Source organism: Phalacrocorax carbo, chromosome 1 (assembly GCF_963921805.1).
Source record: "Phalacrocorax carbo chromosome 1, bPhaCar2.1, whole genome shotgun sequence".
Taxonomy (NCBI): Eukaryota; Metazoa; Chordata; class Aves; order Suliformes; family Phalacrocoracidae; genus Phalacrocorax; species Phalacrocorax carbo.
Genome location: NC_087513.1, coordinates 190,563,263 through 190,580,167, shown reverse-complemented (window position 1 = coordinate 190,580,167; position 16,905 = coordinate 190,563,263). Strand labels below are relative to the sequence as shown.

At 35.9% G+C, this 16,905-nt stretch overlaps 1 protein-coding gene across 9 annotated transcripts in view; it reads right to left on the bottom strand.

Annotated features, from left to right (window-relative positions):
* The window catches only part of POSTN (periostin), a 35,446-nt gene that overhangs the window by 8,430 nt on the left and 10,111 nt on the right, over positions 1–16,905 (bottom strand). For 6 of the 9 annotated variants that reach the window (XM_064440967.1, XM_064440972.1, XM_064440965.1 and 3 more), the window contains exons 4-18: positions 16,528–16,685; positions 15,732–15,896; positions 14,750–14,896; positions 14,449–14,590; positions 13,062–13,274; positions 12,767–12,901; positions 11,764–11,912; positions 11,105–11,241; positions 10,282–10,412; positions 7,338–7,468; positions 7,065–7,167; positions 6,639–6,706; positions 6,010–6,055; positions 3,826–3,873; positions 492–587 (exon numbers count right to left, since the gene is read on the bottom strand). In XM_064440967.1, the coding sequence (XP_064297037.1) occupies positions 492–587; positions 3,826–3,873; positions 6,010–6,055; positions 6,639–6,706; positions 7,065–7,167; positions 7,338–7,468; positions 10,282–10,412; positions 11,105–11,241; positions 11,764–11,912; positions 12,767–12,901; positions 13,062–13,274; positions 14,449–14,590; positions 14,750–14,896; positions 15,732–15,896; positions 16,528–16,685 (1,869 nt within the window). The remainder of the gene's footprint in view (positions 1–491; positions 588–3,825; positions 3,874–6,009; positions 6,056–6,638; positions 6,707–7,064; positions 7,168–7,337; positions 7,469–10,281; positions 10,413–11,104; positions 11,242–11,763; positions 11,913–12,766; positions 12,902–13,061; positions 13,275–14,448; positions 14,591–14,749; positions 14,897–15,731; positions 15,897–16,527; positions 16,686–16,905) is intronic. The other 3 variants (XM_009505049.2, XM_064440968.1, XM_064440971.1) reach the window with 1 other exon arrangement.

Below are 16,905 nucleotides of genomic sequence, written 5' to 3'. Positions count from 1 at the left end.
TAAAAATGTTCAGAGGAGACCAGGAACTAAGTTTCTTCCAAATTTAGGATGGCCACATGTTGTTTTTCCTTTGAAAGCACCCTATATGTGACCTTCTCAATGACCCTAGCAAAGCAGAAGGCAAAGTTTACCTCTCTGTCTGATAAGATTGCCGTTCTATCACAGAATCATGTACTGCATTTTTGATTGCAGTACAATAACCAGCAAGTAATTCTTAACTGAGATGTTATGTCAGCATGCAGAGCATTTATAACACTGTCTTGACTATAGCTATGGGACACAGCTAGGTAAAAAACCAAATTTTTGAAACGAATGAGAAATCAGAATGAAATGATGCAATAAAATCACACCACTTCCAGAAGGTCTTGTTAAAAACAGAACATCTATCTAACATATCACATGAATCACCTACATAAAGTAGAAACTGACTGGGAATAGTGAATGTTTCAAATTTTAACGAATACAAATTGAGTTGCTGAAAGCATACCAACCTCCATGAATCACTTTAGTTATTGTCTCCCCTTCCCTGACTATTTTGAACTCAGGATCCCCTTCAATTAATTTAGTGAGCTGTGTGATAGATGGGTCTGTGACATAGGAAAGAAACAATACATTACAAATAGTCATAAAAATATTTATGGCATTCCATAGGGCTGAGATGAAGCTAGCATTATTCCCTCTACCATAAAAAAAAACATGACTGGAATGGTGGATTTTTTAAATCTGAGAAGCCATTTACAGCAAAGCTGTACAATCTTGCACTTCCTCCATTCGATCTTAAATTTAGATCCTATTGCACATTTAGTATTCACTTTTTTTTTTTTTTTAACTTTTGTGTATCTGATATTTTTAACATCTGTTGACAATTCTCAAGCAAAAAACCAGATCCTCAGCAGCTGGAAGAAAGGCTTCCTCTATATATATTGGTAAGAAGCCTACCCTGCGGTATTGCTGGAATCCTACAGCTATTGCTCTGCTAGTGATCAGAATGCAAACTGTTGTGTGGAAGCTTAGAAAAGAACTAGAGAGACAAAAGTGTGTCATGTTATTTCCTACTAGCTGTATAGACATCCAAGAGGAAACTAGGTCTTTTAATCAGAATTCCCTCATGTTATTTTAACATTATTGTGGTTGTTGTTTTGGGGTTTTTTTATTTGGCTTTTTTTTTTTAAACTACCAAGTCTTGGCCAGTGGTCACCCAGATTAAAGGAAAAAAAAAAAAAAAGGAAAAGTAAAAGAAAGAACTTCAGAGATCAACTGGAGTGGCTGTAAGGATATTTGTCAGCATTAATAGCTATCATTCTTTGAGTTGCATGGGAGAGGTCATCTTGATTTCAATGGCCAAAATGAACTTCTTAATCTTATGCAATCCTTATAGAACACACTGATCCAAATGTATGTCTGCCTTAAGAAGTTGCTGTAATGCACACTTCCCTTATTCCTTATTCAATTAGAAACTTAACACAGTTCAGCTCTTTCCTTTTCCTTAAAAAATCCCTCAAAAATCTTTCTTTATATGAATTTATGTAGAAGTCAGTACTGCATAGATTATTTTTTTTTAAATTACTGATCAGGATTTAACAATAGCTTTTTAATATGTGTGCTTGGTGTTAACTGTTGAAAGCAGTACAATTCAGACTACCTAGTGTCCTTCAATAGTAACAAATCCAAGCATACATTTTTGTCTGGTTGTGCAGCAGAAGACGATTGTAAGTTATATTTTAGAGCTAAACAATTCATTCATTTGCTCCAGTTGAGATGATATGGTAGGATCATAATGATGCCATTATTATAGAGCTCTATTCATCTAGTCTGAGTTTTAAATAGCTGAACAACTAATTGCTTTTTAAATATGTATTCTAACAATTGTGGCTGAAAAACATTTATAAATATATTAAAGAAGCAGTCTTACAAGATTCATTTACTTGCTTCTGTTTTGAATTTAGAGGCATTTTTGCATGTTAGGAACCCATTAAATACCAATATACATTCATACAGGTGATGAATATTAATGAAAACGTATCAAAGGTATACGTATGAATGTTTATCAATCACTTTTTTTTTAGATTTCTAAATTACGGTACCTTCCCATGTGACTGATACAGCAAATGTATGCAAAACAAAAGGTAAAGCCATAGTTTGCTATACCGCCTAGTCTAGGATCAATCCTTTGAACATTTAATCCATTAAGATTTAGGCTTCAATCAGATTTAACTCTTTAGATCCCTTTAACTTGCCTACATATGGACAATGGAAGCACAATTCAAGCAGAAAACATTGAGACATGAAAGGGCAGACATGACCCTCTAAACCTGGGGGGGGTGTGTGTTTTATCATTTTTTTACCGCAGTCTCCTTTCCAACAAGGTCTGCTAGAGCTTCCTGACATATGTTGCAAAAATTAACACACAACTTTGCCAGAATTTTTCTACAGTCAATTGTGGGCTTACGTGGTTTTGATGGGAGCTGCTGCTCACTGCTGTTACTGCTAGCAAGCTCGGAAGGGCCAGAATTGTCTTTATTGGGTCTGTTTCTGAATCATCAGCAGAAAGGCTGTATTGGCCAGAGATCATTCCCTGGAGTGTGTCTCAAAGCAGAAACACCGTACTGGCAATGGAAAGGAGTAACTCTTCAATACTTACTAACTTACAAAGTTATTTTTTTTCTCTCTGGTGAATAACTTTTATTTGTATATTTGACTATAGAAGTGCTCAGACATTTCATTTTTTCTTTAAAAGAGGGCTTTATGTCAGTTAACTTTCAACTTCTAAACATCATGTAAATCACCTAAACTATGTGCCCTGTCATTGGATTTAACATAGAAGAATAAGTACTTTCAGGGAGTGATTCACCTTTATCACAGCAAGCTTTCTAAAATATCTTGGATGAATTACCGTATGGAATCATCTATCCATTTTTATTGCTCTGTGGATCTGATTTAATGATGGAGACTAGGCAACAAAGATCAGCATATATGCTAGATGGTGTCTCATCCTAAGTGGGATGAAGCACAGGCAAGCTGCTGAAAAAGCAAGCTCATGTCACTTCAGCTGGGAGGAAGTCCTCCCAGAAACAATGATTAAACAGTCTGGATAAAATTTATGCAAGATATTTTTAACCGCCTTTCTCCTAGTTGAGCTCAACCAGATTCCCTTTGAATATTTTTATTTCAATGGGAAACTGGAGTTCATTAGCAGTGTACCTGGTTTGGTGAAACCAATGGGCTTTTTAGTTATACTGTGAATTGCACATTATTTTTACAGTCCTAGCCTCACTTTTTGTTGTCTTCTGCTCCACCTCTAATTTTTAAGTCATGCTTTTGCCTCAAGAAATTGAAAAAGAAAGTTTGGCTAACAATCCTTTCCAGGCATCTGACAGATATTGGTATTTAGAACTGATTGAAAACTATAGAAAAATGAACTGATTAGTTTTTTCTTCTAAGTATAAGAAACAAATGTACTTAATTGTTTTAGAATAACTGTTTTAATTTTTTTAAAAAAGGAAATGTTTTTACTGAAATTATAGTAATATTTCAGACACTTAAAGGAAATGGTTTGAAAAAAGATTGTTTTAAATATATTTCTTAATGCACATAGAAAAAGGAGAAAATACATTTGGGGAGAACAACTGTGGGAAATCTTTTTATACAAAATCTTTCAGCCAGTTCTAATTGCAATATTTGTATCTTTGCTTTTCCAGCAAAGTTCTGAATGTCCTGGAGTTGCTATGTACAAAAAGCATCCTGTTAAAGATATATATACAATATATATTCTGTAAATGTATACGAACATTATACAGAAATATATCTACTAAGGGCCTCATTTACCTTCCTTACTGATGATGGGCTGGACGTTGCTTTCAATTATGTTAATTTCTGAAAGTATAGAAAATGGAATATAAAGCACATTCCATTCTGACAGTTTCTTTCTAGTAATGATCATTTAGATTTGGTCTGGTTATAAAGATGTGGATAAAATCACAGATATTAATGATGGAAAAGTAGCACAATAGGATCTAGAGTATGGATCTCTAAAAGATCTAAAGGATTTGCCTTCGCTTGTGCCTTATGAAACCCACTGGTCATAAAACCCCTGGTAATGTAAGGTAAATAATAATGCATGCAATTCCCTGCATAAAGATATGCACAATTCTCTGACATCTCTTAGATTTAAATCTTGGCCTTTTCTATTCATTAGGGAGCTGACCTGGTAAACAGAGGAAATCATCTGACATTCAGAACTATTCTTACACGTGATAGAACATCATGGAGAGCACATCTGTGGTGCCCTTGGGAGATCAAGTTGTCCCTCTACACCTAAGACAGACTCAAGTATTCATTGAACATCTCTGATAGATGGTTATTTGACTCATATCCATTCACTGGTAGAGAAGCCTTCACTGTAGATGTCCCAGCCTTCCCTTTCCCGCATTCAACTAAGTCAACAGTTACAACTTGATATCTGATATTGACCTCCTTTCATTCAGTTTACAGGCTTTGCTTCTCATGCTACTCTCACTGGCTGTGGGAGATAGAATCACAGAATCTTAAAATACCTTGAGTTGGAAGGGACCCATAAGGATCACTGAGTGCAACTCCCTGCTCCTCACAGGACTACCTAAAACTAAGCCATATGACTAAGAGCATCATCAAGATGCCCCTTGAACTCTGACAGACTTGGTGATGTGGCCACTTCCTTGGAGAGCCTGTTCCAGTGACCGGCGGTCCTCTCAGTGAAGAATCTTTTTCTAATGCCCGAGGTGAACTTCCCCTGACACAGCTGTATTCCACTTTCTCATGTCCTATTGCTGGTCACCAGAGAGAGGAGGTCAGCACCTCTCTCTCCACTTTTCCACTTGAGGAAGTTGTAGACTGCAGTGAGGTCACCCTTCAGCCTTCTCTTCTCCAAGCTGACAAATCAAGTGACCTCAGTCGCTCTTCATAAGTCTTTAAGACCTTTCACCATCTTGGTTGCCCTCCTCTGGACACAGTTGAATAGTTTGATGTCCTTCTTATACTGAGGCGTCCAAAACTGCACAGAGTACTTGAGGTGGGGCCACACCAGTGCAGTGCAGAGTGGCACAATCACTGCCCTTGACTGGCTAGCTATGCTGTGCTTGATGCACCCCAGGACATGGTTGGCCCTTTTGGTTGCCAGGGCACACTGTGGACTCATATTCTATGTGCCATCATGAGAGATTATTCCATTTTTTGTTCCAAGACTCTTCTAACTTCAGTATGTCCATTCTCAATTTTCAAAAGCCTAATGTGGTCTCCATTTTTACTGAGAAATGTAGGTAGAATCCTACAGAAATTTAATCATCTGCCCAAATTCATATTACCTCACAAGCCAAAGCTTCAGCAGGATCTTTGTTTTCTAACATTTGCTTCAACAGGTTCTACCTTATATGCAGAAACTAAATGCAAACCCTGAGAAAGGCTGCAAGAGAGCAAAAAACGTTCCTTTTTTACATTTACTCCCTGAAGCAAAAGTGGTCGGAACACCTGCCTTCCATACCAGCCTCATATTTGCACGTATGGGAAACAGGTAGAACAGGTATACTCTTTCCCTCTGGAAGCATTTATGAAAAAGAAAGCATCTCAGTGACGAGTTTGGTCCATGTTATGTCCTGGAGAGTCAGTACAGTACAGTGTTAAGTCTTGGAGAGAGAGGCAGTACAACTCTGCTATGCACCAAGCATAGCACCTTGGCTAAAAACTGAAAAAATCTTTTCCATATGTATCTTGCCTACCCCAAAGAGTTTGAACAGCTTACTTCAGTGTTACTTTCCTGCAACACATCTGGAAAGTGAGAAAAATACATACAGTAGCACAACAGCCAGAAACATTTTACTTTGAGTCTTTCTCTTCCTGTGCTTCATTGGCACATCTTACTTTCCCAGAAATTCCTTTCTTTTGTGATTGAAAAAAAGATCTACAATTCAAGATTGGAATTGGCAACATTTAAAAAGCAATCTCAAACCCATCTGGAAGAATTTAAAATGAACTTACTGTAAAACGTCAGTGGAATCTCTTTGAAGGTACTGTCACGAACAAACTATAAATACAGAAAATAAATTTTAAAATTTAAAAGATAGAGCACTTGCCTTCTAGTTTCTGAATGAGTGTGGGTAGGATTCACTGCTTCATTAATCTAAGAGTTAGGCTATGATATTTGCCTAGGTCCTCTCATTCGTTGTTGAGGGAGAAGGTAATCTCAAGAGGATAGCTGAGATAGATAAGGATGCCTGTTTTTCTCCACAGGCTATTGAGGCTGGTTGGTTTAATAACACAGCAAATTAGCTACCCGTTATTTCTTTCAAAGCGGGATTGCCTCAAGGGTTTAGAAGTGATTTATTTTGCTAGATGATAAAGTATACCTGAACCAAAGAGCAGATCTGGGCCAGTTCACATTGGAGTTATCCATATGCAAATATTCTGCAATTATTTGGTGTTGAAAAATGTAAATACTATCTGTTGAGCACAGTGTATCATTCATGATTATATCTGGGTTACAGGGAGCTATTGAATATGTTGTCTGCTGAATAAACAGAAGGACTAGAGAATCACTTATGAATTATAACGTACGCAGGTTCACATATCCTGCCAAAAAGATGAAGGGATAATTATTTAAAGAGTACCTTAATTTGAATGTACTTAATCAGCTTCTTCAGGATTGTAAGCAACTGATCATTTCCAACAGGCAGATCTGACAAAAGAAATAGGCATGTAAGAGGAAACACATCTGTGTTCATTTTACTTTCATTTACAGTGATCAGGAGATGTAATCACTCTCACACACTCACACAAACATGTACTTGTACATACACATTCTTCCATATTAGTGGAAAAGATAGCCTACAGCATCTTGTCTTCCATATACTTGTATTTCAAAGTGTTGCCATGGTTTTAAGAAAGGTTATTCCACAAAATGAATAGTGAGGTAAATTTTGTTTCTTATTCTACGTAGGAACTGTCTCTTTAAAGGAATTTTTAAGTTATTGCACCTACATAACATGTAAGCAGATTCAGAAGATTGTGTATAAATTCCATGAACTAATACTCACCTGCTGGATATAGGAGTTTATCAATAACATGAATGACACCATTGGTTGCCATGAGATCAGATTCTCTTGATTTCAGTTCATTAACCAGGAGAGTATCATTCACCTGGTAAAGGATGAAAAGAGAACACAAGTTATCAGGGACATTATAAAAGGACCCCAAACCCTAATATAATGTTCAGAGGAATGCTTCCCATTCTGTAATGTGGATAGACATGGAATGTCAAATCCCTGTTACAAGGCTGTATCACGGAGACTTCTTTTTCAACACTTAACTGTTTTCAAGTAGACTTTCCCTCCTTGGATGGTTTTAAGAATGTTTGTCACTCCAGGCTCAAAGCCACTTCCAATGAAAACGCCTTGTATCAAGTGGTAAAGAAGAATATTCCTGAGAGCATTTTTGTCTCCTATTTGAAGAGAAAAGAAAAGTAGGAGTAAAAATTAAATGGTAATGGAGAGATTGAGACAGAATTAAGCATGGTGTGAATTAAACTACTATGAGCACATACAATTTGCATCTGTTAAAATTATGATAAAGGGAAAAAAACAACTATATGACAAAAAGACAATCAGAATATAATCATAAAGATGCTATGAGAACTCCTGTATAAAAGAACAGAAGAGCGGACAGCATTTTCCTATATTTCTGTATTATTTTCTTTTATTTTCTTGCACCTCTAATCAGAATATTTTGCCTTTTTTTAAAATATGCTCCACAAATAATTCACAAACACAATAATTTCAGGACCACTAGGCAATATCAAATTTCACCAGGTTACTAGATAATCGCCAGTCCTAACACTGCTGCAGTTAAAGGTAACCACAGAAAAAATTAATATAATTATTCTTTTGTGGCAGCACTCTTCTGAGATGACTGGGGATAATTCACATTTCTTTATATACACACATATTTCCCCACCCAGGGCATGAGAAAGTTGCTATATACTTCAGGCAGAAAAGAAGGAGTTATCTGAAGTGCTGGTTTTATCGTTCTTAAAGAGAACAGACGCAGCTTGGAGAAGTTGGGAAAAGGGGGAAAAAACCCTATTCTAGGGATGATTTCCATATTTCAAAGTTTGATATTCCTATTTGGGAAGAAAAAAGCCAACATTTTAAAAACTGTCTTAAAAAGGAAGTGGATTCTGGAGCCCAAGTTAATGTCCTAACAGGGTTCTTTGGTGCTCTGGGTCCATGGAGGTTCAGAGTCATAGTCTGCAGGAATACCCAAAACCTCCCCAGGAGACAGGGTACCAAGCAGAGCAGTTTTAAAACACATCTGCTTGCCATTACATGGTATATTGACTGTTCTATTACAAGTTTCACATGAGCGCTACACACTGATATTGATTGTTATTAGGAGTTTCAGCCTTGACAAAACTGTAGTGGAAATACCGCCTGTTTATAATTTTTTCCTGGTGTCTCTTTCAGTGAACATTTTCCTTTTTCTGCTTTTTGCTTTGATCAGTGATATCAATGGAATTCACTTTACCACTGAAGTGCAATTAAATACTCTTTTTCTTCCTACTACAAGTAGAACTGAGATTTTCTGACTGGACTGTTCATAGATAGTGTCAATTTACATACAAAGCCTGAACATGGCAATTCAAAAGCTCTTTTCACAAGCTACCAGATTACCTTTGTTCTATGTCACAATGGCTACTGGTTAAAATAATCTTTGCTTTGTGTCCTTCTTACAGATAAACAAACTATTTCTTTATATTCCTTTAAAAATTTCGTATTTTAAGGTTTAATTTTTATGACAAAGCAACAAAGCCAAGACAGATTTCCAGAAAGTAATCTGACACAAAAAATGGACATTCTGCTGAAAAAAAAAAATTAAAAAATAAAGAGGGAAAAGTAAAATCTCATCTGCAAGGAAAGTAAGTAGAAACCAAGTTACAATGATAGGAAAAGATAGTACATAAGGTCCCCTTGAAAAGCAGAATGGCAAATATAACTGTATTCTTAATTACAGAAATAATCCAAAATGGCATGGCCCTTGGATACAACATCAAGTTGGGAGTTGAAGACAAAAATAATAGACCTGATAAACTCAATCTTAGTTAATAAAACAACTATATAGTCCAATAAAACCACTATATAGTCCGGTAAAACCAAAATAATGGCATTTATCCAGTTACTTCAGTTCACAGCCTTGAGACATGTTTCACTTCATTTTATAGCAATCTATCTAATGTTAGTCATTTAGGCTATCTGTTAATTTACTGTTAGCCACTAGAGACACATCACATTAGAAGGTAATTTAGACTATGATAGCTTTAAATGGCTGAAGAGGTAATTCAAATTCACAGTGTCTCATTAGTGAGTTAAAGGCTGTATAGAGATGGGGTTGCTGCTTATCAATGCTCCTAGCTGTACTTTTTGAAGTTATTAAAGATTCATGGGATTTGGCTTCATGTCTTCAAACTTTGATCTGAAAAGTGCAGGAATGGAAAACGTGACTGACATTCTGGATGTGGGATCCAAGGCAACCACTCCTCCTGCACTTACGCACAGGCCAGATTCACATTATTCTCCAATAGACTAAAAATATTTATAGTGCAGTGGCTACAGCCTATCCCATTAGTGGGAAACTCTGCAGGAGATTTGAAGTATTCATTGTGCATTTCTTCTCTTATGGAAATGAAGCATGACATTGAAGAAACTACTTTTAAATCTTGTTAAAAATCCATATAATTCAAGTGTTTAAAAGTGTAAGGTGGAAATTACGTAAACTGACATTTAGCAATATATATTCAAAATTTAACTTGTAGAGCACAGGTGGTATCAAAGACCACTGTGTGGAGGCAGATAAGAGAAAGGAAATGAAAGGTAGGAAAATCAATACTACATATCTTTTAATGCAATGGTCACAACTAGAAAAGAAACGTGATAAGAGAGACTAAAGAGTCTATAGCAAGGTCGAACGATGAAAAGTTGAAGCTAATTAAATGAATGCAGATTTTAACTTGGAAGGCAATTGCACCTTGGAAAAATATATCAAGGGTTGAAATTTAAATCTGAATTCAGGTTGGATGCTTTTTTCCAGAAAGATATTTTCTCTATCCCCCAAGAAGGAATTAATTTAGGGAGGTCTTATGACAGCCTCTGTACAAAAGGCAAACTGTTTCATCACACACTTTTGTGTAAAAAATGCACTAGCCATCTTTCCCTTTGATTTTACCTTTGCTTATATTTCTAGTTTTCTTATATTACTTACTTATCAATATATCCTTATCGTCATCAGTCAAACCTTTAAAGGCATCGTTAGTTGGAACAAACAGAGTCCATTGTCCAGGCTGTGAGAGAACATCATCTAAATCTGCAGCTTTCACCAGACTGAGGAAAACACTGTTTACAATAAACAGACAAAACACAAATACATTCTGTTGAAGTGTAGTAACTATACTTCGGTCCAGGCATTTAGTTCCCTCATTTTTTTAGTGAAATAAAGACAGGAAAATGAGAGAAAAAAGACAGTCTTAAGAGTAGCAGACTGAGGAAAAGGATTGGAGAAAAAAAAAATAATTGGCAGCCTGTATCAGAGCAGAATTCAACAAACAAAACCCCCATAGACCAGACACGAAGGGAGAATGGTTGCTCTCTGTAGGAGTATCGAGATACTTGCGGGAAGGGGACAGAAATATGTACTGGAAGGGTATACAGTCATGCTGTACCCATATGGAATTGTAACACTTGTTAATTAAACCTCCAGACTCCACTACATTTATAGCTCTGGATGTATCATCCAATTCCTTTTGCCCTCTTACTCCTTTTGTTCTGGTGACTTACTGACTCCTATGTGCTGTAAGCAACTGTTCTAGCATAAAGTCTGGGCCCCCTTTCAGCATACAGCTGGAGGAGAACACTTTCTTTTTCCTTCCCCCCTCCCCCCCTCCCCCTTTGTTTTCTGAGGAGGTAATAACCCCTTCTCTGCCCCCCAAAATCAATGCACAGTCCACAACTATTTCTCAGATCAGCTGTGCTGTATATACAGTTACCCTCTGCAGGCAAATCTCAGGGCTGTTGGAACCGCTACTCACCTAAAACGCTTATCATTTCTCAGCATTTCATGCAATGACTTTTCTGCTGGATTGATGATCTGTCTGAAGATGTGAATAAAACCATTCCTTCCTTCTTTACTTCCTCTGACCATGCATGAATTTTCAATACATACAGCCTGATTAAAAGAGAAACAAGTGTAGATATTCAAAAAATTATACACATTTAAACATATTTGATTAAATGAGATGGATGCATAGGTCCCAACATTATATTAAAAATAATATTCATATGTATTTCCCACACTCAAATTTTATGTTCCTGCCAGGAAATCTGATACTGCTTGAGAAAGCAAAAGTAGTGAAATCTGGAGCAAGTTAATATGGTGAAAATATTTCCAAACTTGATGATTTAGCTTCCACTGAGAATGTTCTTAATTAGGTCTAAAGACTAGTTTAAAAAATTGTAATTAATGGAGTGTCAAATCTGTTTCATTTTCCCAAAAAGCCTTCCATGCAAACGAAGTTCCCATCAATAAAGATCAGATTTTCATTTTTTCTTAGCTTAAAAGCTTAGAGGTTTTTGCTAGATAGTCATAATGGTAAATGCTGGAGGCTTCATTCAGCTTTGTCTTTATTCCTTCATGAGTCTTGTTTTTCATAGTTGAGATACATATTGTTAGAAAGACCCATTCACTTACTGTGCGATACACAAAGACTCTAAGCAGTTTTCCTCCAATGGTCTCCAGCTCTTGTCCATTGTACAGTTCATTGAGCCCAACTTTCACTTTTATGATGTGATTCTGCAGGATTGTTTTAAGAAGGCGTTGATCCATCCTTAAGGTGTCATCTACAAAGCCATTTAGATATTAATATGTAGTGATTTCATTCAGATAGGGGTAACTGTGGGTGCTATATTAAAAGATGACAGAAATACTGAATCTTTCTTTGAAATGCTTGAGTTAAGGCTTAGGTGGATCTGTGTACACAGAAAATGAATTGTTAAGTAGTTTCTGCAAATTGCCATTCCTTAAATTCAGACATGAACTTTTGACATAGCCCAGATTAATTATTATAAATAATATAGCAGATATTTTATATGTGGGCCTGCTCCATTTTCTGAATTACTGTTGAAGTTCTTATTAGAACTTTTATTTTCTGCATGTGCACCTTAAAACCTTTCCAAATTTGCTTCTGTGGTTGTGAGTTAACACTCAAATTCTTGGGTGAAGGGCAGGATGCTAAATGTGGTCACTTCTACAAATACTCAAACACCTGTTTTATAGTATATTTATATCAGTTTCTTTCTGCTTTAACGTATTGGAAAATACCAACCTCTTTGTATAAATGTTTGAGAACAAATAAGTTGTGAATTTAATGCAAGTAATGCAAATACTATGGGAACTAGCAGTCTCTTAATGTCTTTCCCAAAATCTGTCTGTGCATATTTTGCATCTTATTTTAGTGATACAATTTCCATGAAGAAATGATACCACTAAAAACAAGCTGTGCCACATGGTGGTTAGGCTTGTTTTGTCTTTCTGCATGGTATGTATTCTGAAAGAGCAAAGTATCTCTATTTCCCTGTGGCTCTCTTTCCTTGGGACTTAGAACAAGTACTGGGACTTTTTTGGAAAACTGTCAGGGTAGCACATATTTTTGTTTATTTTGACATTCAGAGCATAATCTTTTAAGGCTACTAACCTGAGAAAGCACCATTCAGCGGTGCCAGGAGAGTGTATTGGCCTTCTGGTCTTAGAGAAGATGCCAGTCCTAGCTGTGCCACCAGGTCTGTAAAAGTAGTCTGCTGGGCACCACCAAGCTCAATGACTTGCTTGGCTGCAAATAAAGGAATAGGAAAAGGTATTTTAACACACATTTTATTCCTTTTCCTGATTTGGATTCTACATGCTTATCCATAACAATATATCTGAGGGAATCTGGGTAAGCTTGTAGAACATGTATTCGGTGTAAGAAGTTTTCCATACACATCACTGACCAGAATCGGGAATTAGCACTTCATCAATGAGGTGGATAACACCATTGCTTGTCACAATATCTTTGCGTTTCACCATCTTCACTCCATTCACAGTCAGACTGTCACCATCACAACCAATTTCAACTGTGTTTCCTTCCAAGGTTTCATAGACAGCTCCACCTGTGATGGCTTCAGAACACTGGAGAATATTTAAAATATGGAACTTCACAAGAGCTGTGGAGAAAAGAGGAGGAAGTTCATGTATAGGTGTTTGGACACATATATTCATTTTATATATATGTAATTTATCTCACAACTATATGTGAATTATTACTTCTACACTATTTTAATAATTTATTAGTTTGTCTAGCATATTTATTTGCACTCGGATGCTTTATTCAAAGTTATTTATATGAAAATTGATACTACAGTCCTCTAAAATTTAATGGTCAAAAATCTTTGGCATGCCTTATATTATGAAAGCTATACTGGTTTTGCTATGATCTGCATGTAACAGAGTATATAACTCAGTGACTGCAGATGATATGCTCCACATAGACCTTTGAGTACAAAACTCTATAGGCTATGCAAAGTCAGCCCCATATTTACATTTTGTTATGCCTTACTATATAAGTGAGATTCAGTGCACTATCCTCTGTGTATACCAAAAGAATCAGCCAAAAATTCCTGAAAGAAACTGGAAAAAAAAAACACCAAACCCCACAACAAAAATTCCGTGTTATTTCAGTATTCCATTTTTAGTCATTTGCTCACATCAAAATTAACCCAGTTCTCTGTTTTCACCATTCTCTAATGAGATACTGCACAGTGACTTAATGAGGCTATAATGAAATGATGGAGAACTTTAGTGCAATGGAGCTCATAAATGGGAATAGAAATTAAGCCTTCCATTTCTTAGTAGTCTATTACATCATAGTTCACATAACAGGCTGATTCAATTATTTAGTTTTATTGTAGTTCTCATTAGAATAAGTGTGCTGACTATTGTGGTTTCTGAGAATATATAGTATAAATTCAGTTCAACTCACAGGGCAGAACTTTCCTTTTACAAGAACATGTCCTCTTTGTATGAAAAGCTGTTCAAGAGAAAGCTATGAGAGAATCCCACATTCAGATAGCCCTGTGTTCCTAGAGGCAGGAATCTTTATTATAACTATGCAGCTGATAGAAATATCAATGTGCCTATATCTTCACAGTTTCCTTTAAAAAGTTTTGGAAACTAAGTTTTCAGTGAATTTTAATCCTTAGGTAACGGGAAAAAATCAAAGTCAGAAGAAATAACTCCTCCTACATGCAGGTGCTTAATTTCAGAGCTACCAGGATAATGTAGCATCTACCTCCTGATCTACTCACCTGTATTCCTCATTTGCAAAAAGAGGTTACATACCTTCAGAAGCCACCTTGTCACCCATGATCCTTTCTAAGACTCCCCTTGGAAGTCTCTCAAAAGCTTCATTAGTAGGAGCAAAGAGTGTGTAATGACCCGGCCTTCCAAGAATATCCAAGACTTCCGATGTGATGGCAGCAGCCTAGAAAACAAATTTGTTTTTTAATGCTGGTTATTTAAAATAGTACCAAAATATATTATCTGGCTAGTTTCACCTAGTGACCAGAGGTACTTTAATGCTAGACTGAGATCAGTGTTATAGAATGATTATAGAAAATTGTTTTCATTTTTGTCCACTTACTCTAAAAGATGAAAGATCATCCTCGACTTCAACAAAATCTTGAACGGTATTTCCAACAGCTGTCAGGACACGGTCAATGACATGAACAACACCATTGGTAGCAATCTGGTTGCCATGGATGATCCTGGCACAGTTAACAGTAACAACCTATATGTGAAGAATCAAGCAGTAGAAGATTAAGCATTATCTTGATCATATACTTGGAATCTGATTCTTACAGACTGGCAACGTATATACTGTACATCATGTATTTACTGTTGTTCTTTCAGCTTTTTTTTAAATTTTAAGTAAAATCTTGTAAGATTTGAAATGTTGACTAAGCTTCTGGAAAGCTAACAGCAGATTTATTCAGGCTTTCAGGATTTCATATTCATGTCTTATTTCTTAGTGCAATCATTCAGACTCGTTTTCCACATCTGGTTAATATGGTGATTGTATTGTTTTTTACTGATGCAAACTGTAGCCCAACATAAACACTTTAATGCCTTTAAGGCAACAAAGATGAGTGACTTGAATGGGAGACTTCTAACATTTCTAAAAATTTTTTTTTCCAGGCAAATAATGGATGTGCGTACCCTACAGTCTTAAGTGTTTCTACTGCGCACTCCAAATAAAAGATCTGATTCAATATTATTTTGTAAACACATTGAGATTAATAGTAGATTTTGCTCTCAGATTTATTATGATCGTATATTTTGCCCACGAAAGGCTTTGTCTTTTAGGACGAAAGTTCATTCTTGTTTGAATTTTGATTTCTAAACAGCAAAACACCACGTGTCCATTAATTCTTTCTTAGTGATTAGTCTACACAGCAAGCAAAGTTTCTTCAAGAGAAAATGTATTCATTTTTATCAGTGTCAACTGACTTGCTAGGTGTTGAACCTTCTATAAGCTATGTTCTTAGCTATAGAAGGAAATAAAGGAAAGAGCAATGGCTATAACTGAATAATTATGTAAGGGGAAAAAATGTGAATAGACTTACCCCATTGGGATAATGGTTAATAAGCAATTTCTGGTCATTATACATAGACACAAGAGTCATGCCATTCTTAAGATCTTTTGTCAACATGCGCTTGTTTACCATGTGGTGGTGGAGAGCGTTATATAGCTCAATATTTACATTGTCAACCAAATTCCTGTGAATTTCCTGAAGAAAAAAGGAATTTAATTAGTTAGAAGCTTCAAGAAGTTCTTCCAGTCAGAAAGATGTGCATATCACTTTACCTTAATATATGCTTTCAATATATTGAACAATGGATATTTCATGTTAGGAGTGACAAATTTGATACTTATCAATCTGGCCTTACTTAAATGATTCTTTAATCTGATATGCTCACAAAGAAGACAAGAGGTGTCATCACAGACAAGTCGTTGAAGGAGCATTGATCCAATATTTATTTAACTTGAAACATTACTAAAAGAAGGACACCTGACAAAATACAATTATACTCTACATCATGCAAATACTGGAATTCCTGTCAGATTCTCCATAACTATGCTAATAACACTAACAATATTAATATTTGTCATGCAAGTGCTTAAATAAGGAAGACGGTTGTTTAGTATTCCTGAAAATATATTCAGACCCTCTAGCTTCGAAAAAGTTAATGTAAATTATTTTATTATAACTTGTGTAATGTCCTTTTATATCTAAAATGTCAATATTGTTTCTAGTCTACCTCATTATAGTCTAGCTGTTGCAGCTAAAATATTAGCTGAAAGAGAAACACACTTTAACATATACATGTGTGCACACAAACACACATACACACACTTACTGAATTTAATTCCTCCCAGGCTTCATTGCTTGGTGCAAAGAAAGTGAATGATCCTCGTCCCTCAATCTCTTCTCTCAGCTTTGATATGTCAGAATACTGCTGAGTGGAGGTAGCTCCCACAATACCAAGTGTACCATATACATGATCAATAGGAGCAACTAAAATAAACATAAGAATGCTGTAAAATCTTCAGTCATCCAGTTTCTCACAATCACATCTACTTTGTTTCTTTTTGTCGGACAATATTATTGCCTTTCTGAAACTGCTTAAATCAATATTATGCCAATGTGCTTGGATTAAAATTCCATAGCCAACATACTCACAAGCCATCCAAGCACATCTGCTTGTTATTTCAAACAAAACCGCATATTGTAATAT